Genomic DNA, 23,391 nt, shown 5'->3' on the forward strand with positions numbered 1-23,391 from the left:
ATTGGATCACAAATTTTACAACATTAGGTTTTGCTAGTGAGTTGCCAGTATAACTATTGTTAACTTCATCTGGTGTTGGTGTTAAGAACTAATTTTGCCCGGGGCGAACGGGGTCGGGTTGCAAGTCAACTAATGTTTACTTTGCCCCAAGTTACCCTGCTCGATAGGAACTCCGGGAATTCTAGAACAAAAAACAGGGGCCAGAGGCGTTTAATGTTACAAACCCATTTATAATAGTTATCTTTACTTTATAATATTAATTTCGTGTTACGGTTTTCGGTGAAGTTTATCAGTTTATGCTTATGCTCTTAAGTCATTATATTTGAGTTTATTAACCATTATTTACGGCACAGTCGTGCTTAGCAGAAACTATGTGAGTGTCTAATAAATGAGACATAAATAAAGGTCTTTGTACATCTTTGATACCTATGCGCTATTATTACAATTAGCCAAATTGAACTTATCTTTTGAACACATAAAATTATATTAGAAATCCATATTCAAAACCTTCCAAATTAAAGACCTAGAAGATATATCTCATTTCACCATTAAGAATGTCCTTTTTGTGTACAAAATATTGTACACGTTGATTTCATGAATACATAAGTATGTAAGTACAACACATAAATTCACAGTAGAACCAGTTACAATTGTAAAGATGTCGTTTATTTCGGGGTTTCAGCAAATAGCCCCTTCAAAGATCGACTGTACAAATTCGCAAGCATTTTGTAGCTTTTAGCATTATGGTTTCTGATTGCCCACCTGATAGAGAGCAAAGCTTAGTCATAGTCAGAAAAAGGTCCGAAACATTTTGCCACAGGTAGCAAGTTCGTAAAATGGAATGCAATAGCCCCGTCCGACTCAACACGGTAATAAATAGAGTGGATTTATCAAAGAGCTACCAATAAAGATCACTAATATCATAAATATATCCAATACTTCGCTACTCGTATTGGTGAGCTTGTAATCTATAGAATCGTCGCCATCTATTCGAATAGATATCCTTTTGATAGTTTTTCTTAGGTGAAAGTTACACTGGAGGGATTTTATCTCGTCAGCCCTAAAACTTATTGTGATTGCGAGATGAAAAAATAGGCTTGATACGACTTATAGCTAAAACTAGGTAATTGAGACAGTCATTTTGTAAATAAAGTTATAGGTATGTACTTTGATAATTACAGATCTTTAGCAACAAATTCGTGATATTGACTATACGATTATAAGTTTTTAAAACATCTTTTAGTAATTTTTAAGGAACATGACTCCGAGTAAATGTTTTGCATCCTCAGAGGCAACATTTAAACCGTTGCCGGTGGAAGGTATTCACATTCAGAACCGGGTTAGTCTTGTCTCGCTAGTTACTATCTACATTACATAAAATGTTTATCAAAATGATTGTCAAATACATTCGTTTTGTGAGCTTCATTGGTACATTGGTATTTATTATTCCTTAATCTTCTCATAATCCTGTGCATTTAATTATTGACGAAAAAAAAAACCTAAATACAAAAGTAAAACGGATTTCAGTTCCTTTAGGCTCATAAAATAGTAAGTTTGTTAGCTATGAATGTACCCGTTGATACAAAATGGCTTCAGGACACGTACCAAATTTAATTGATTCAGGGGTACGATGTTCAATTTATTTTTGAAACCTTTTTCAGGTGTCAAGCCCTTAAATTAACCAGATTAATTGATAAATAATACTCTAGTCCCCTTGATGGTAGACTATTCTGACCAGAATGGCACGAAAAAAAGACTAATATGAACTGTATCAGTTGTATAATTCACTGCGCTGATTTTTGTGGATGAACTTTTGGTAACCTAAGTTTCTCATAAGTTATTTTGCACATTTTTATGCCTGATGTAATACAAAATTACCTACACAAAAACAAAATGAACTTTTAAACGGTTTTTTTCTTATTTCACGTCAGAGATGGAGTAAGAATGTCTAGAAAAATATCGGAAATTTAATAGTACCTATGAAACTGAATTTTGGATAAATATGAATATAATACTCTCAAACAAAATTACTTACTTAATGTCTTTGTTCTAACCCTACCAAAACAATGTTTATGAAACAACGGTTTGCAACATAACGGTTCAGTGATGTACGTGTTTCAAAATTAATTAAAGTGGGTGTGTATGTGGCATGGAGCCAAGGGTTGGTTCTGGCGAGAAGTGGCGGAGATTTTGCTGTCATTCTTTAAAAAGCCCAAGAATTTACATCAAACATAAAATTTTAGTATTACACAGAGCTGGCACAATTTTATTTCTTTTCAAATTATTGAATACTGCAGGTTTGCCAGACTATAACTCTTAAAACTAGGTATGTATCAAATGGATGTATCTGGCCAGACGAAGTTCATAGGTACTGGTTGGATCTCCAGATTCAGGTTTGTGGTCTTTATGTAATTGAACGTGTTAATACACAGTTACAACATTATAGGTACCTATAATACATTATCCATACCCTATATTGCACACCTGACACAGCTTTAATAAACTTTACTTTAGGTACTTACTTTTCTACGCAAGTATTTATCGCTGCCGCCTTTGTTTTAGCGTGATAGGATGAGTAACAAATATCCATAAAAAAATATTTTATAATATAGGTATGTAGGGTATATTCAATTAGGTTATATACAACTTTTAAGATTAAAAAAAAAACGCATTTAACCGATTACCAAACCGAAGTGATCCCATAAGTGTTTCGTGAACAAAGTTTTGTGCGAAGCCCTAATAATGTTATTGTTATCGTTTCTTCAAACCTTATTTGGTTTCGTATATTTATTTATAACTTCTACATTTCTTTCATTCAAATTTTCAAATTCTTTTTATTAAATATGTACTATCAACCTGCTTCACCTACTGCCACATATACGAGTATACATTTTACAAACTTCCATTGCGACACATTATATTACCCTTCCTATATTATCAGTTTAATTAAATTTGTCTAAGTATAATAATCCGAACGGCGTATAGCAAAATTATATTTATGCAACAACTTATCTAATTAACATCGTTGTATCAATCACGGTTATGCGAACATGTGGCAGCTGTCCCTCTTTACATCAACAATGACCATAAAATTCCTACAGACGTAATCTCAGTTTTAATTTTTATTGGCAATTAAACAATTAACCCTTTAAAGAGAATAAAAGATCTTAATACACGCTCCCCTCCGGGAGATGCGAAATTTTATACCCATTCACAGCATTGTGCCCCCGTATATTTAAGGGTTGTTTTTTATGAGGACGGAGATGAAAGCGTTTGGCCTAAGTGAATGCCAGCTTTTACTTTTTTTCGTGATGCGATGTTTGTGCAATCTGAAAAGATTTGAATCCCCTAATATGATTCGGAGAGTTCCGTGTAAGATTATGTCTAGGACGTGAGCTATAGGAACTTTTGGTTTAAAAGGTTGCTACCTGAAAGGCGCCACCATGCGGCGCTAGCGCTTTATAATATGATGTGATACACGGCGAATTTGAACAAAAAGGCGATCATTTGATACTATTTACTCGTCCTCTACAAAATTAGCAATCCAAATAAGATCGTGAGGGCAAATATGATAATAAAAGCAGACAGGAGCATTCCACAAGGTCGATTGTTCCATATTGTTGATACTTTAATAATCTTTAATAGAAAAAAACCGACTTCTCTAACTACTAGCCTAACCCACTTAACGGTGCTTATACTTTATTTGGTAATATGTATACATTTTATGGTAATCATAGTGGTTGATTTAGTTTAGGTATCATAGTGGTTTTCCGGGTCAAGGTCCGGGTCTGGGTCCGAGTCCGAGTACGGGTCCGAGTCCGGAGTCCGGGGCCCAATCCAAGTCAAAATCGAAATTGAAAATCACAAAACGTGTACTATGCGTCGTTGAGGAGTTCTGTTCTGATCATCATCAGCAGTTCCACTTCATCAAATGCCACAGTTTTTAATGTAAATGCTTGATTTTCTGATGAAAATATATAAAATTCTATACGGATGCCTTTAAGATTTGAGAAGTTCCCTCGATTCCTCATTGATACCATGTTCAGGACTTGAGATTGACATAAATGTGCCTAAAAACCTAACTTGCTTAACAAACATAACGAAAAGGACAAATCGCCAAATGCGAGCTATGCGTCGTTGAAGAGTTCCGTTATGATCATCATCAGCAGTTCCACTTCATCAAATGCGACAGTTTTTAATGAAAATGCTCGATTTTCTGATGAAAATACAAAAATCTCTATACGCATGCCTTTAAGATTGGAGGAGTTCCCTCGATTCCTCGTGGATCCCATCATCAGAACTCGAGCTTGACAAAATTGTGGCTTAAAAACTTAACTTGCTAAACAAACATAACGAAGAGGACAAATCGCCAAACGTGAACTATGCGTCGTTGAAGAGTTCTGTTCTGATCATCATCAGCAGTTCCACTTCATCAAATGTCACTTTTTTTATGTATATGCTTGATTTGTTGATGAAAATACAAAAATCTCTATACGCATGCCTTTAAGATTTGAGGAGTTCCCTCGATTCCTCATGGATCCCATCATCAGCACTCGAGCTTGACAAAAATGCAGCTTAAAAACTTAACTTGCTTAACAAGCATAACGAAGAGGACAAATCGTCAGACGTGTGCTATGCATCGTTGAAGAGTTCCGTTCTGATCATCATCAGCAGTTCCACTTCATCAAATGTCACCTTTTTGAATGTATATGCTTGATTTGTTGATAAAAATACAAAAATCACTATATGTGTGCCTTTAAGATTTGAGGAGTTCCCTCGATTCCTCATGGATCCCATCATCAGAACTGGGTTTTGACAAAAACGGGACCAATCTGTATGCATATACATACAATCAAAAAAATAATTTACAAAATCGGTCCAGTAATGACGGAGATATGGAGTAACAAACATAAAAAAAAATAAAAAAAATAAAAAACATACAACCGAATTGATAACCTCCTCCTTTTAGATTTGGAAGTCGGTTAATAAAATATTTAAAAATAAAATACATACTTATTATTACATATATGTAATAATAAATATGGGGTATTATCTATGTGTCGCAGTAAGATAGATAAAGCCGTTATATAGTTATAACCCTAGGGATATAATTATATGTCGTAACATAGTTATACGAAAGCGATTCATTACTATCTTACTAGGAATATAACTATAATACGTCTTTAGTTTAGTGATATAGTTATATTACTGGATTCAGTTTAGTGAAATAATTGTAAGTAGGAGTGCGGCGGCGCGGCGGAGGTATAGTTATATCCCTAGGGATATAGTTATATGCCGTATAGTACGTATTATAATCATATTCCTAGTAAGATAGTAATTGTAGGTAGGAGTGCGGCGGAGGTCTAGTTATATCCCTAGGGATATAGTTATATGCCGTATAGTACGTATTATAATCATATTCCTAGTAAGATAGTAATAAGTAATTGTAGCAGTGTAGTGCGGGGGTGCGGCGGTTAAAAAATATTGTGAAATACTGTTCATTTATTCAATAGATTTTATGTATCCTGGATTGGATTTGATGTATCTTAATATTATATTTTCATGCTGCTATTTTTAAGGGTTTATGAGTCATTGCGATCGATTCATGAAAGCTGGCGCGAGATTTGACAGAATTTCTATGAAAATAGCTGTCACTAAGTAGAAATCTCGCGCCAGCTTTCGTGAACCGCCCTGTACTTTTACGTAATATTGCTAAAAAGTATTACAACTAATTGCAACCAACAAAGTTGATTTTGTAATAAAAATAAAAACGAATATACTTACTGTTTTCATTGATTCCCTGGCAGATTTATAACCATTTAACCACATTAGTTTAGTCAAATACCGTATTATAATCATATTCCTAGTAAGATATTACTATCTTACTAGGAATATGATTATAATACGTACTATACGGCATATAACTATATCCCTAGGGATATAATTATACCTCCGCCGCACCGCCGCACTCCTACCTACAATTATTTCACTAAACTGAATCTAGTAATATAACTATATCACTAAATTAAAGACGTATTATAGTTATATTCCTAGTAAGATAGTAATGAATCGCTTTCGTATAACTATGTTACGACATATAATTATATCCCTAGGGTTATAACTATATAACGGCTTTATCTATCTTACTGCGACATATGAAAAGGGACCTTATTGTCGATGGCGCTTACGCCGCACAGCGTCGCGCGGCATTGTATTTATATCGGAGCATCGTTAATAATGGCGTAAGCGCCATCGACAATAAGGTCCCTTTTCATAGATAACGTCACATATAGACTACCTACCTACTAGCAGTACTCGTATTTATTTAAATACGCGATCCCGATTCACTTTTGTTCCGACAGCTAAAAACAAAGGGGAACATGAGAAGGGGATTTGCAGTGATGGCTGCCCTAGGCTACTGAACAAAACTAGCTGGCAGTAAGAACCCTATATTGAGTACCTATAGGGTTAGTACAAAGGTCCTGGGTGGGTTCGTAGATATAAGTATATATATACCCATACATAAAGTTCCCTTACCTCTTGACTTGACTAAGTAAAGTTACTTATGGGTATTCAGCCCCGCGATCTGATATAAGGCCATACATTTTTATATTCACATAAAGAAGTATTGAAGATACAATCACATGCATTAATGCATTATTTTAGAAGATTGTAACTGTTTTAAGTGATACTTTTTATAATTAACTATTGTTTACTACGGTCTGCCTGAGAGCTACTCATATGGAATTTTAGGTTTTAACCTGTTGAATGCCAAACGGCGCGTCCATTTGCCGTGCCACTGACGCCACGGGAGTAAAATTTAGTTTTGTGAATAAATAATGCCAACCTAAAAGTGGGATGTTTTTCAGTAAATTTTTATCAAAAAACGATCGACGTCAAATGCCGTCTTTGGCGTCGTTGTCACGATTCAAAAGATTAAAAATATTATACTACCTATTAAGGATACCAATACCAGGGGGCGTTCTTTCGCAAGACTGAATTACGAGCGAGACGCATACGAAGTATCTCTACCTGTTTATCTCTTTCATCTTAATGTTTTATCTCGTTTCCATCGTCAGCTACTACTTCGGAGCCCAGGATCAACTTTCCGACCTTTGTCTTCTCCACTTTGCCCGATCATGGTCATTATTTTTATAATATCATTGTCATTGACGCGCATAATAATATCATCCCTCGCAACGTCAAGCCAGCACCTCTATGGCTGTATTCTTTCACAAGATGTATTAGGGAGTACGCCTTAAGAGTAAATAAAAGATTGTAATGACTTTTATGATTTATTTAATAAAAATCTCTTTTGACTTGAACACGGTCGCTAAATTCTTACAGACAGTAAAAGAAATATAACATTGAGAGTGTTTACCTCTTATCAGTCCAGCTTAGCACAATAGTTACATACCTATTACTTAAGTCTCACTGACTGATTCAAATATGAATATAAATTAATAATTATTTACAATCATTATAAATATGTACCAATAAAAGGTAATTTATTAGACACTTGTCACAACAACTAGGTATGTAGACTGGCAGTGTTAATATAGAACAATGAATATGAGTTCTAAAAGTTTTCATACAATTTCCACTGAAAATGTAGGAATCTTTATATTGCTCTGTAAAAATACTCGCTTTTTAAAGTTGCCAAGAATCAATGGTGTAGGTACATAATTATGGGGTATGTACTCAGTTCGCAATTATGTATATAGACGAAAATACTTGTGACTGATATGTGATAATGATAACTGATAAATCAAACATCAATGAGGTATTACTAAGAACTACTAGAAAGAATAAAACTTACCTATAGAAAATTTAGCAAATTACAAAAAACGCTATGAGTGACCTAATAAATTAGGCATATTCATTACTTAGTACAAGTACTAGGTACTAGTATGCATCTAACTGACAAGTGTCTAATATAATTATTTACCAGCAATCATATCGTTCACATCCTTACTTTTTAGGTAAATGGTAAATTACAACATTCTAGTAATTGTGTTTCAGAATAAATACAAAGAGACTATAAATTGTGCTCATTTGTTTATATTTGAGTGCAGATTGTTAAAAATATTGTCGAATTGTAAATACTTTTACTCAATCACTCAAATATAAAACATTCATTTCGATTGCTGCAAAAATGAGATGTATTTTAGGTTTTTTTACCACTATAATATCTATGATTTTTTTTATAAAAGCCTTTCAAATAACAATGCAAAAAAGTTATCGTAACAAAAGTACAGTGCACTGTATGCTTACGTATTTACAAAATGTACAATTATACACTAACAACTATTAACAATGGACTCGAGAACAACATTTTTTTTCTTTTTAAAAACGATATTATTACACAGAATCTTAGTTTTAAATAAATATGTTGGACCAAAGGTTTCTTTGACTTGCTACTCGTAATGGTTCCTTACTTTTAAAAGTTTTTTTCAAAAGTTACATTGGTTTTAAGCGGGCTGTACACACTCGTCGAGAGACCCAGAGAGAGCCCGAAAACGAATGTGTACATGCTGCTCCTCTCTCATCTCGCTCTTCCTCGTCTCCTCTCGCTCTTCTCCGATTAGATCGGAGCGGTGCTCAGCCTCTCGGCCAGAGGCTCTTGACGAGTGTGTACAGCCGACATTATAATAAAGTAATTGGTGCAAAATTAGGCCTTTTAAATACTTAGATAGAGCCGAGCAGTCTGTAATAATGTTCTAATAAATAGTTATACGATTTCTTTAATAAAAACTAGTGCCCTCTAGTGCTTAATATTGTACAAAATGGTGTTGTATCTTGACAGCAACGTATGTGAAAGTTTTCAGGCTTTATTAGGCACCATTAAATTTTACTAAAACAGCAGACAACAATACTTTTTACACATATCTACGTGTGATAAGTATAGGTATGTATAGAAAAGTTACAGACAAACATCAAATAGTTATTTAATTAATATGTACCAGCTATAATGCCAACGATTTCCAATTACCATATACAAAATGCGATTTAACTGTGTCAGCCTTTTCATGTAGGTACCTAGTCTACTAAAAATTGATAAGTAGTAACAACGTAGTCCTTACGTTTCTATGAAACGGTTGTCAAAACAACACAAATATTTATTTAGGCTTTTCTATCACTTCAACGTATACTCGCCGCGTACTTTCCCGAAGTCTCTTGATTTATTTACACATGCTATTTTACATTTCGTTACACGATCGCACTGCAGGCTGTCTTTGAGACGTGCTGCAAGGTTTTCGTAATGGAATGTTTTTGTGAGGTTTCTGATGTACGTATTTGGAGGGCGGAGGGGGCGCGCTTATCGCGGCCCGATCGTAAGGAGCCCTTCAGATGAGTTGGAGGCCGGGAGCGCGAGGGGCCTCGGCCCCTCAGCTCTGCGCTAGGGAATCCAGCGGCACCACCAGTTTTCCGTTGGAGTAGCTGTAACAAAGAAAAAACTTTAAACTAAACGGCGACGGTAGTCTCACAGGACTTATTTTACAAAACTTTCAAAGTTTACGTTGCTAAATGTAAGAAAACACTTGGAATTTTCTTATGAACTTTTCTAAAAGTTTCATTTAATGTTATGAAAGTTCTTAATAGAAATATTAACCTGTATGGTATAGTGGCTGTTCTGGACTTAGCTCGGCTTGGCCTACAGGCGTCATCTGCAACCAAGACCACACGTATTGTTTTGACATTTGTCTTGGCGGACTAATCAGAAACTTTGCCCTCGTTCTAAGTTACATCGTAGCGCCGGGGCTTAATTAAGTGGTAGCGCATGCTATTCTCTCGGTTCTTGCGGAACAATACTTATCTTAAGTCGAAGTCGGTAGAAGTAATATCTCCGATACCTTAACGAGGGAACTTTGTATCGACTTTGTTAATCGTTCCTGACCCAGCCGCGTGCTCGTTATTATTGTTAATACTCACTTTAATATTTAACATAATGGTGTTACATTTGTTTATTAACAGAAAAATATAGATTGTTATATTTGTTATGTTGTGAATGTTTTTAAAGGGTTATTTGAAGTCCTCCATGAGGTAAAAAATATAATTTAAAATGGACGCGGCTTAGCCAATCGGGGTGTTAAATAAATAATAAAATCATTAGTAAAAAACTATTCGATTACAAGACGATAAAATTGTTTTATTAGTGGTTTGATGGGTTTGGCTAATTGGTAGGTAGGTGATTTGTGTAGAACCCTTACCATGGTGCGGCTAACATCGTTGTGAGAGGCACGCATCGCATGTGACCGGCTCGGCACGCCGCTTGCTCTGAGAGCCCTGCGACCCGGACTTACGCCGGAAAGTGTACCTAACGAGCAGACCTGTAATGCAAAATGCCGCACCGTTAACAAAACAAACAAACAAAAACAACAAACGGCTACGCGCGCGCGTCCATCTGAAAACGCCCATGGGCGGACGAAAGCGGGCGAAAATAAAACGGGAGTGATACTCTCTAAGGGGTTTTATATGTTTTATGTAAAAACGGAAACGCGTATCTAAATTTTGTAGTGAATGTTATTTTGGTATCGTGTGTGGTATTTGTCAACTACTTAAAAATTAATTGAATTGTTGGTTGATATTGGTTTAAAATCATTGCAATCATTTGAAACTTTCGGATTGCATGCATCTAGTTTATCTTAAATGTTAATTATTGTATAAGCTTTTGGATCAACTTACCAGTGAGACCGGCCTTGTTGATGCTGTTTGAGCTAGAGAAACCTGATATTTTCTTCCAGGACTTCTTATTCCAAAACCCCGTCGTTTTGGCGTCACCACAGCTAGAACTGCGGGGCGAGGTGGTGTCCCTAGGGCAACGTACGCTGCATTCGTCAGCACCCAGTATGCGGACTCCGGCACCGCGTGTGCCGTACGCCACCGCCGGTAAGTGAGGCACCGACCCAGTCGGCTTTCGTCGCAAACTGCCAACGTAACTCGCTCCACTGCTGCTCCCACTAAACCCGCTATCCAAATCGGGGGGATTACAGCTCGCAGGAGAAAGTAATTCATCTGTTGGCCCGACTCTTAGCAATTCTTCTATATTATCCCTATCTTCAGCTCGCTCCGAATCTGGTGATTCGCATTCTGGCATTAACATCGCTTCGACGCTTAGATTTAGCTCTCCTAAAATTCTCTTGTGCCTCGACTCTACCCGGCGAACTTCTTCTTCTACGACGCTCCTGTCTAGTGAGACGAGCGATTGTCGTGGTGCGTATCTATGCTTAGGACAAGTTCTTGTTCCGTCTGTTATTTCTTCATATATATTTTCCTCGGTTCCGTATCGAGTGACATAATTGTGACGTCCTGTACGATCTCGTGGTATCCCGCCGCGTCCTCGATGTCTGTTAGCCTTTCTTGACGACGACGGCATTGATAAATGGTGGTCATAGTAGGCATATGAATAGTCAACGGGCTCGAACCTTTCCATTGTAGCAGCAATATTGCTTCTGTTCCACGTTTGTGGGGGCGGTTCTCTTGACAAGTTAACAGCGGCCAGCCGAGCTGGTAGAATTTCATCCAAGTCCCTAGCACAACGCTCGTCAAGTGATTGCGCTCCGTCGTCCTCTTCCCGCCTGTGCTTTCTGTGAGCTCGGCGACCCTGAGTGCGCGTATGGACACGCTCACAATCCGACCCATGGCCGTGATTATAATCAGGTGTATGACTACGATTATAATCGACCGGCCTGTGTTTACAATCTAGGGTATGATGGTAATCAGGTGTGCGCCTGAGACTGTAGCTAGAATTTCCTTCATAGTCAGATCGATCGTAGGAGGGACTCTCGTCGTTGCTCGTGTGGGGGTGTGGACAATCGGCGGCGATGCCTGACTCGGAGGAAGGGTAGTCGTGTACTTCTGCGGTGGTGAGCATCCGATCGTCGGGGCGTGCAGGTTCTGAGACGGCGTGACGGTGGTGAGGCCTGGGCCGCGTGGTTTCGCGACAGCTGGCGAAGGTGCGCTGGAGCGTGGGCGTGTGCTGCAGCTGGTAGCGGCCGCACCTGGGGTCGTACACCGCCTCCCCCGACTCCTCGGGGCTTGGCGGCGCGCTTTGTGATTCCATGGCTCATCGTCTCATATCCAATCGGTATCTGTAAAGAAAAACAATTCTGTATCAGCTTCCATATATTGAAGACATACCACGGACACGGAATAGCTTTTAACAAAATTCTGCATCCCATACCGCGTTGAACTAAGGTCAATGAATTCGAAATTACGCGCTCCGTGATAAGGGTAGGGTAAGTGACGATCAACACCGTGGCCGACGTCGATATATCATCATCAGCCGACGGGTCATAAAAGGGATTTCACATTGTGTTTACGTTTCATATCAAGATTTTACTGTTATGTTTGAACATCAAACACCATTATACCGCACCAAAATGAAATAACTTAGTGAGTAGTATAAACTTGGGCGAACTTGTGAAACATAACAAGGCAGTAATGAGGTCGTCGCTGTATATAATAAGGGAAATAAATTGGGAGGGTCGTGTTTTGTCACTTGTAACTATCTACATTGGTAACGTACTGATACGAAAAGGTACGTATTTAAACACAAAAAAAAAAGAATTTCCTTAAAATCGCACGTATCCAAATTAAAATCAAAATTTTGAAATGCAAATTACAAACAACACAGTCGAAGAACGAAACAATTTTCTACTCTTTGCTTTCATATGAAATAGGCACTGGCACTACATGACACATGCATCACAGCGAAACAAGACAAGTATGTAACATTAATATTATATTTCTTTCCAAATACACATTCTTCATAACATCTCCATTTTATTGCGATCCTTGCGTTATTGCGCGTTCCAATTTATTACGATAACGATAAGTGTCCGTGAACTAGAGAGTAAAGAGAGCATAGGGCGGGCACCCTCCTCGTCGCGACGTTGCCATGGCAGCGCTTCGGTTAGTCCCGCGGTTTATAGCCGGGCTTCCGTCCGATATTCCTTGCATCTAAATCATCATCAGAGCTGGGAAACGCCTCGTAAAGCGCCCGTTGACCGTCCGGCTGTATACTAATACGAAAGAGAAAGGTAGTAACAGCGTGTGAAACGTATACATTGTTACTGCCTCGCCTTCCGACGGCAGAGTGATTCGTTATGCCCACCGTCGCATCGTCGCCCAGGGATTTCTCGCTACAATTGCGTATGGGCCGTAAAGACGTCCTATCTATAAGTGGACTAGTATACGGGTGTCACAATTTCGGTCGGCGATTGCCCGTTTAGCGTTGAATATCAATGGATAGTGCCGCATTATGCTTGTTGTTGCTACAGTAGGTATTCCAATATAGTTGTAAGTTTGTTATTTCACTTATTATTTCCTACTACAATAGATTGTCCAATTTAAAATTGTTAGCTTAAATTTGTGGAGTATTACTTTGCACAATTTGATTTTGTAAATTAAGCAAAATCCCGAATCAAATTATTTGCAATTCCCCCAATTTATCCCGATGTATAAATGATGTGATATATTGTTCTGTAGGGAATTTTATTCCCCCTTCGTGTCCCCCGTGGCATAACTAACGATAAAAAAGATCGCAACGCCTCATAATCGCGACGTAATTGCAACAAAATGAATGACGACAGTTGAATTGCGTTTTGATCCGTTCACGGTTTTTATTAAAACAAATAGTAATAGTTGGTGTCCCTTTTTGGCTTTTTCTGGAATGGATGTTTTATTTTAGGATTCCTAGATCTTCGCCCTAGATTTTTTTTAGTAACACATGTGACTAGAAAAAAAATGGAAACTTTCTTTCTTTACTATACGTTAGGCATATATTCGTTAAACATTTTTACACACAGTTTTTACACTCTTTTTAGCCCACTTTAGTTACAAGAAGAAGGAGGTTCTGTATTCGGTTGTGGCAGTATTTTTTATGTTCACGGATTATTCCGAGCCCCGTGGTCCGATTTGAATAAGTAATTATTTTTTTTGTTTGAAAGGACATCCAAGGTGGTCATATTTTATTTTATTTTCTTTAATGGGAAAAAAACGGACATAGGCAGATAATACAAAAAGAGGACATAGGTTTATACATTAATAAGTGCAACCTACATCCTGGGACAATTCCCACTAAGATTTATAAACTAAGAATATTTAAGTGGCATTGTCATCGGATTGAGGTATAAATTGTGTGGTATAATAGATACTAAACTAATATTGGTACATATTAATTTGGTTTTGATCTGATGATGGGATCCATGAGGAATTGACTACACCTCCATTTTGGCACATGTATGGTGTAGACAAAATTCCTAGTGTAATAAACACAAAAATCTGTTTCTTTCATTTTTTAGTATTTAATTATAGTTCCTTTCTCACCCTATTCAATAACCAAGCTTCCGCATTGCTGGGCAAACCGATCAAATGAATTACCCAACGAGAAACGGCACCCCATGGCGACTCTTGCCATTGCATACAACTTTATTATTCAGCCAAAGTCATTTCATATTCAAATGTTGCTGGTATTTGTATTTTTAAATATCGGTACACATTAAACATAATAATTACAATATTCTTAATTAGGCAATCATTGCGGTTATCTATCTGTAAAAAACTAAAAACACTTATAATCGTAACACATCGTCACTTATAACACGTGCTTAGCCTGTTTCAAGCAATTAAATTAAAAAGCAAAATGTATTTTAAATCATGTTCGACATTCCTTTTTCTACGAGATTCATTTTACACACTATCTAGTCCAATGTTTGCAATGACCAGATAGTCGTTGTATAGAATGACACACAATGTAACAATGTTAGTGATTTATTTATTTATCGTATGGCATTAAAGTTACTGGATTTAATTTAAATATTATCCTAGAGATTGATGTTTGCACTCTTCAGGTACTCGATGGCACTTTCACTGAGGTTCGTGAGGTCTTCGATCCGTCCGTTGAATTTGGTGAAAGGGCATTCTAAAACAATGTGTTCGACTGTCTGCTCAGGGTCACCACAGGCGCACTGGGGGGAATCATACCAGCCCCATTTATGCCAATGGTAGGCACATTTCCTACACCTGTTCTGATGCGGTTCAATTGGCTCCATACCCAGCGCTGTTTGTCGAAGCCAGGTGGACGTGCTTTTGGGTTGAGTGTGAAAAGTTGTTCACCCTTAAGTTGTTGGGCACTCCACTCGGTCATCCATGAGTCGTGTATGTCCCACTCGTTGTCAATATGCACCATCCCAAGAGCTGGCGGGTTACGAGACTTGACTCGTTTCTCTCCAAAGTCAGTGAGGTCTTTATGGATAGGCAGTGTAGGTTGACATTTGGTTAGTGATTAAATATGCGAATTACGAGTACATACCATAAAATATTTCAGGTTTGGCTAGTTACAATGTATATGTAACTTTTACAAGAATTAGAATGTTCAAAGAGAATGTACACAAGAAAATACCTAGTTAGTGTACCTATGTAGAGATGTCGATAGTTGTTATAAGCGCTTGAGTAAAAAAGGAATTCGAAAATACAGACCTGGCAAAATTCCAGATGATCAGTCGAGTGTCACGGCTGGATCGTTAGTGAGATGTCTAATAAAATAACTACCAGGCGTAGTAATATATGTTACCTTCACCGTATTACTTAATATGTCGTGATTGGCTAACATGTTTAGTTTAAGTTTTAACATTTTAGACTTAATTTATTTAATTACGGGTTTTGATTATGCTGACTACCTATATAACAATAATTTTGCAACTCTGTTGGTTAAACTGTAGCCGCAGGTCAGGATCTCGACGACTCAAATAAAAAGCTTCGATTTAAAGTAAACTGATGTAATCTTCCAAAGATACTGGTTACAGAGGGTTCTTGCCAAAACGGTTATATTTAGAAGTGGTGTAGTTATTGTATGAAGGCTGATGAGAGAGTGATTTGCAATATTTGGTCAGTACAAAAGGTGGTTTAAATTTAGGTGCCTCTAATTGGCCGCGATACAAAGTATGTGGAGCGCTCCTATTGGTGCTTAAGAAAAAGCTTCCGAATACTAGCCGAGCCCGACGGCCGCGTTTAGCTACTGCATTAGGAATATAGGTATTGAGATTTTATACAATTTGTATAAAAATAACTAATACAATTAGAAATAATTACAACCGGATGAATTACAAAGTACTCACTTGAACCATGGAAAGTATGTTATCCATCGTGAGTTTTTAAATCTCAGTGCATGGCGATTCGACGTAAGTACGGCGCGGGGTGACTCATCCACTTTATGCCTTCGACATCATTTAATTTGTCACAGGCCATCTAGTTTTAAGCGAGCGTAAACCTTCGGTCATTGTGTATTGTTCGTTTCGAAATGATTCCGTAACGGCTTCGTTCTGTGCTCGTCTATTAATAATTTTAATGGTATCGTTTGTCGTACATACATCTCTTTTGTCCCTACATACTTTGTAAGTTTGTAACTGTATAGTCTGTACATAATAAAATAGATTAATTAATTTAAATAGATTACACAGTTATATTGACTCAAATAGATGTCATATATTAAAGAAAAAGTGTCGAAGCTTTCCAGTGGTGAAGGCAGTTATATTGAAAAAAAAAACCGGCCAAGTGCGAGTCGGACTCGCGCACGGAGGGTTCCGCACCATCAACAAAAAATAGAGCAAGACAAGCAAAAAAAAAACAAGCAAAAAAACGGTCACCCATCCAAGTATTGACCCCGCCCGACGTTGCTTAACTTCGGTCAAAAATCACGTTTGTTGTATGGGAGCCCCACTTAAATCTTTATTTTATTCTGTTTTTTAGTTTTTGTTATTATAGCGGCAACAGAAATACATCATCTGTGAAAATTTCAACTATCTAGCTATCACGGTTCGTGAGATACAGCCTGGTGACAGACGGACGGACGGACGGACGGACAGCGGAGTCTTAGTAATAGGGTCCCGTGTTTACCCTTTGGGTACGGAACCCTAAAAAAAACATGTTAGGCATAGTTGGTAAAATAAATACTCTGATTATCTATTACCCATGAAAATAACCTGTGAAATTTGATCCATTTTAACCAGGAGGCTTATTCTGAGTGTAATAACTAGTTATGAATTTGTTCTGAATCTGTTAATAGAGACATTTCTGGTTTACTTACAGATAATTACTTAATAAACATATTTAGATTTTTTTTTCTGTATTAAAAGTGGCTCTGAAATATCCCGTATTAAATCTACAATAATTTATTAGTAAGTATTGATGATTATTTGATACAAACTTATTTATTATATAGCTAGGTCATTCAAAACAAAGGCTGAAATACGTTAAAGCAGTAATTCTAAGCTGAAGGGCTATTTTAACGGCACTCCAACCAGAGACCATTAAGTGGTATTTCCAACGCTTACTTTCTAAACAGCATATGTAATCCTTTATTGACAATGAGATTTAAACCTCACAGCCCTGAACATTGGGTCGGTTTTACAGTTTGTTAATTCGGTAATGTATGTATTTTAGGAACTCCAAAGCAGATTTGTGTAGACCCCTATATTTTATTACAGAATCTTCATTAATAAAATGTGCGAAAATATCCCTGAAACTGTTGCGTAACTCAAATATGTGAGAGAATTTCGTAATGTAAGGCTAATTATGTACCGCTTGTTACATTCGGCGCGATTCGGGAAATGAATTAGACATTCACTAGATATGAAATAGTAACGATATATGACGTTCCACGGCAAAAGGTACCCTATGGTGGTTGGCGCTTACGCTATTATTAACGCCGCTCCAATATTATTGCGGCCATAAGGTACCTTTTGCCGTGGAACGTCACATATCGTTACTATTTCATATCTAGTGAATATTTAATTCATTTCCCGAATCGCGCCGTAAGTACATATCGGTTTGAATAGAAAATAAGTCATGAGCTTTCATGTGTCGTGTAATTTTGTTGGGTAACTATGTACTTACTCGATTTATAATAAGTATTAGAAAACTTTTCATAGTAGTAAAAATCATACACGTTCGTGAAAAAAATTGTTATTTGACTTGTTTGCATTATGTGATGTATGGGTCTGTGTACTTATTCCAAAAATATAGCTGTTATTGTATAAATCTTAAAATTAAAATTAGTAAAAGCTACATTAGTGTTTATTTACGGCAGGTTGTATAATCAGATTACGCGAAAGCTATAAGAGATTTTACCTAATTCGTCTACCTAAGCGCTTACAGGTTTTAATTAGACAAAATATTTAATTAGATTTACCAATTGACGCTAACATAGCTTAACAGGTTTCCAGTTCAAGTATCAGCTAATTCTAGAAGCTAATTTACGTCTGATTTCGGTGAACCAATTCGATTTAACATTTATTGTAATTAAATCTGCTGATCTTTTATACGTTGGCTTAAATTGGCGGAGCAAGCGAATACGTGGGAGTTGACCCGGTAACGTGTGTAGGTAGTTATACCTACTGGTACTTAGAGTCTACAACAATATGGACACCATAAAAGAAATAATTAGGATCAAAGTATTTTTAAATTCTTAGCAATTCCTCAATGAGCATGTTGTTGGAGGATATCATTTATTTATTTAAACTTTATTGCACAGTTAAAAAAATGTACAAAAGGCGAACTTAATGCCAGAAGGCATTCTCTACCAGTTAACCCTCGGGCCAAACAGAGAGCGAGCAACAATAGGTGCAAGAAAAATTAATTATCATTCTCGGTAATCAGAACCTGTCGTGGTTCTTTTTTTTAAAAGTGCAGTACAAATCTTGCGTCAGGTATTCAGGAATCAGCGTATTAAACATGTGCATTATTTTATAGTCCTTTTTTACTAAATAAAAAAAAATGTGCCATGACCGTTAAAATAGCTGTCTCAACTAGAAAAAACAACAATATAAATAGACAAACTTATCTCCCTTCAATCAATATTAGGAAATAATTTAGGAAAAGGCAAATCAAACAGAACACAGCAAACAATGGAATTGAGAGTTTGTTATGATAACAATTACATACTCAATTTCGTAAAATAAACACATGAGCTTACTCGACGTTAACTCAAAGAGTAGATATAGGTATTAGAGGGGCAAGAATTTTACAATCGTAAAACGCCTGGTTTTTTATACCACGTTGGTGGCAAACAAGCATATGGCCCGCCTGGTGGTAAGCGGTCACCGTAACCTGTGGACGCCTGTAACTCCAGCTCAATGAAATCAATTTAAAAGCTAACACTAACTAGCTATAACTGGGAGTTCGTGATTTCTGTACCTTCCTAACTTCTGTCCTTACCTACCCTTATATTCTTATATGATAAACACTGATATAAACTTTCACGATTTTTACACATTTTTATTTACTTATACGGGACTTTATCGCGTATAATTGATTTAACCTAAAATTACCTCCGTCTATTCAAAGACGACATTGTCTATAAATAAATAGATGTTTTGATAACAAAATAAATATGTGTATTTTTTTAAATGTTTAGTTAGACTTCAGTACTCGTACAAATAGAAAAGGGATTAGTCTAAAATGTAAACATGTAAAACCTTAAATTAACCGTACCGTCTGTGTTGATAACTAATCTTACACGAGGTTACACCGCCGTTAAGCACATCTCTAATTTCGGAGAGCCGAGTAAATACAACCATAAAACGAGTATGAACCGGGAATAATTGTTACGACAGAGTGAGCCTATCGTTTCTAATGTGTTCTTAGCTTTACTGAATTTTAACGACTTAAGTCTGTTCTCCACTCGGGGTGTTTGCGATATTAGCATTTTCTCTCGGAGCATATAAATAAAACGCGAAATATCTGCTTCGATGCTAGAATAAAACGAAAGAATAAAAGATTTTATATTTCAAACTCGTACAAATACAATTTATTTATTATCATAGGTTAGGAATAAATGGATTCAGTAGGTTTAAGCTTATTTAAGATAACTTATTTATCACCGAGCCGTAGTAATACTAATAGGGTTAGCTAGAATAGAAGATTAGTTCGTAGCTACCATTTTTGCAACCATTATTGAATTATGTATCTAACCTAGATATTGTTTACTTTGTCTGTTTGTGTGTATGTGTGTTCGCGATAAACTAAAAAAACTACTGAGCGGATGGATTTTCATGCGTTTTTCACCTATCAACAGAGTGATTCTTGAGGAAGGTTTAGGTGTATAATTTGTTAAGGTTTCGTGTAACCCGTGCGAAGCCGGGGCGGGTCGCTAGTACTCTTATATAACCAATGAAAACTAACTGTTGTGAGTGTGGTGTCATTTTCATGAACAATTGAATAACTGGCCCTAAACGGACTGGTATTTGGCGCACTGTGCACATTAATTCAATTGTTTTGCACATCGTTAGCCGCCGGCTTGCCAACATGCATATTTTACATTTGACATTAATTCACTTGTTTTCGATTGACCAAACATTTGCATACTAAACAACTGTGATTTAATATGAAATGTAAATTTTAATAAACCTACGTAGGTACCTTACCAAATGATGTATGGGTTAGTAAAGTTAGTGTAGACGAATTATGACAAAGTTTGATAGCATCGCGCCATAAAAGAGCAATAAAACAGAGAATTCACACACCACTAATGCGTGACCACCAATAAAATCCTACAATTCAATTACGAAAAACCTTTAGCGCGTCGTATATCTCCGTGACTCGCCTTTATGGATGACAAGCATTAACGATGAGTGAATTTTTAGAGTTTTGTGAACGGGTGCGTTTCTGTAATCCACCATCAGGTCGCTATATCCAATTCTCTCTCAACTTTTGAGTTCTCTTGAGTTATTTAAATTGGGATTTTCTCGACGCTATGGGCCCGATTCGGATTTTGTAATAGACATCTATTAGATATCTTTTAGACATCGCCAAGATACGATAACGATATGTTTAAGATCTAAGCTGTCAAATTTGACATTTCCGCGATTCTGGAGATACTCTTGAACGATTTCCACACGATATTACTTAGAGTCTTAGAGATCTAATTCACATCTAATAGATATCTAACACGATCTATCGTAAAAGTAACATTGGTTGCCTGAATTGCGCTACAAAAGAGAACTATTTGAAATCTAAACTATAACGTATATAGAATGGATCTAGTACGTGTCGTCTCTTGTGAATATCTTGAAGTTCGAATACGGCAGTAAGCCGTTTAAACGGGATACGGTACAAATGGATTAATAAGTTTAAATAAACATAAGCTCAGGTCTGTAATCCCAGTGGGACGAGAACACCAGGGCCCCCCGATCCCGCAGTGCTCCGGGCCCTAACCCGGTGGACTTGATCCTCACATTAACCGTTGTTTATTGTACTGTATTAAGTAATTGTGTGTTAATTTTTGTAGCATTGGCAAATTAAGTGTTGTTTTTATTTTAATAAAGGAGATTTTAGGAGCAGATTAATCTAAAATTAATATAAGTGCGTAATATAAATATACACCGCTGTGAGATAAATTATTTGTTTAAGTAAATTATTTCTGATATTCATTTAGTCAGTTGATTTTTGATAATTATATTATATATTGACAAAAATGCGTACCTACCTAGATGTTCAAAGAACGTTTGATCAAGCGTGAAGGATAATATCCTGTCACTTGCAAACGGAGATTAAAAACTCTTTTTAGTCACATTTCAGAAAAATTGATGAAAGCCATCTGAAATAAAAAGAGAGCCAGAATGGGCAAGATTTAGACTAAAATATAACAGAAATTTAGTAGATGATGACTAAACGGTAACAACTAAAATTTTTCTTTACTTTGAGTATAGCAAGATATAAAAATAATATAAAATTGGGCTGATTTTTATTATGTTGTCGAATTGTTTTATTCGTCAAGTTTTGACAAAAAATTGACATAATATTCGATAGAGTTCCGTATATTATGTGTAATATAAGCACAATTTCATTGTGTGCCCATAAAAATAATTATTTGAGTTACGAAAGCGTATGGTAGTGTCGTAACTCAACGGACGATACATACTCGTATTTTTTTTCGGGTATTAAGTTGTGATTTCGTATTTCGCCCAGAATGAGGAGCTCTTTAAACCATCCAAATTCTATCCAAAAATAAACAAAAATTCTACAAAAACATTCTTTAATAATTATATCTAATTGCAAAAAAAAATTGAAAAAAAAATGTTTGGATTTTTTTTTGTTAAAAAGCATTGAGTACTTACGTACCAAGTTTGTCACAAAGTTCTAATGAATCCATGAGAAATAGACTGATTTCCTAAAATTTTATAAGCATACGTGTAGCGATTTTTGTACTTTCATCAACAAACCATGCATTTGCATTTAAAAAAGTGCCATTTGGTGAAGTGGAACTGCTGATGAAGACCAGAACCGAAGAAACATTTTTGTTAAGGTTCTGTTCTGATGACGAATTCCACAAATTGAGGGAACGCCTCAAATCTTGATTAATTCAGATACAAATCTTGAAACTTGGAACGTATCTGAAGCGCGAAATTTGAAGTGACATGATTATTTGGGCAGACAGGAACGAGTCCTACAGAATGTTGCGACACTCATAAGAAAAACTTAAAATAAAAATGAACTTAAAAAAACAGAAAAACAGTCTTAAAAAATTATAAAATACCATCCCAGGCGCTAAGCAACTGATATGTTTGAATTCGGGTCCAAGCCAAATACATACTTACAATGCTGGTCAATAAGACATGCAAACAACCGATGGAGAGCTTTCTATCCTTCGACATTCACATTCGGTTTGACAGTGTGTTGACGCTTTCTAGATTTAACTTATGCAAGTATAAAAGGGCTTTTCCTTTTTTAAGTTTATCTTTAATAACTTTTCCAACTTTTTTTAACGTTTTATATCCACCGTATTATAAATAAAGGGCTCCATGTTGCTTCTCATATCTTTCCATCAAATAGAAAAATAAAGATATGTTACGATAAAGTCGTTCGTTTATTTTGAGAGTTAGGTTTCTCGGTAGACGCTTTAATATCGGCTCCCTGCGTCCAATAACACATTTTAAAGATTTCTGCGGGATCGTTGTATCCATGAGAATGTGTTTTTGGCAGTGAACGGAACTAATTCCGTTCACCGCCAAAAACACTTTCTAAGCCTAAGCTTTATGTGCACCCTTCATCCCCAAATTTTTATATTTGACTCGTAAATTATTATTTTATTTAACAGTTCAATGTTTGTGTCGGGAAAATACATTAACTTCTTACCGATGTGCTCGATGTAACACCAGGCGTGTCTCACTTCGCGATTTCGTCGCTTTGCTACTGTTAGCTATAAAAGTACATCCGTTCGGCCCCAATTTTGGGGAAAGCCATAAGCCGCGCGTGGCGCTGTCGCCACCTAGCGGCCATATCTGTGCTGATCGTAACAGACGCGTTTTGTTAGAGAGTGAGTCTTCTGTACCTAGTACTATTATTTATTCTGTGGTAACACCAATATTAAGCCCATTTATAAGTGAAAAT

At 36.5% G+C, this 23,391-nt stretch overlaps 1 protein-coding gene across 4 annotated transcripts in view; it reads right to left on the reverse strand.

The window, feature by feature from the left end:
• Positions 1 to 8,762: 8,762 nt before the first annotated feature.
• LOC134652976 (uncharacterized) overlaps positions 8,763 to 23,391 on the reverse strand; it is a 113,517-nt gene continuing 98,888 nt past the window's right edge. Inside the window, exons 3-6 of one of the 4 annotated variants that reach the window (XR_010097227.1) lie at positions 10,687 to 12,092; positions 10,212 to 10,331; positions 9,614 to 9,668; positions 8,763 to 9,441 (exon numbers count right to left, since the gene is read on the reverse strand). Coding sequence is in view for 3 of the 4 variants with exons in the window: in XM_063508238.1 (XP_063364308.1) it covers positions 10,222 to 10,331; positions 10,687 to 12,064 (1,488 nt within the window). In the remaining variant the exon portion in view is untranslated. The remainder of the gene's footprint in view (positions 9,442 to 9,613; positions 9,669 to 10,211; positions 10,332 to 10,686; positions 12,093 to 23,391) is intronic. The other 3 variants (XM_063508238.1, XM_063508239.1, XM_063508240.1) reach the window with 3 other exon arrangements.

Source organism: Cydia amplana, chromosome 12 (assembly GCF_948474715.1).
Source record: "Cydia amplana chromosome 12, ilCydAmpl1.1, whole genome shotgun sequence".
Taxonomy (NCBI): domain Eukaryota; kingdom Metazoa; phylum Arthropoda; class Insecta; order Lepidoptera; family Tortricidae; genus Cydia; species Cydia amplana.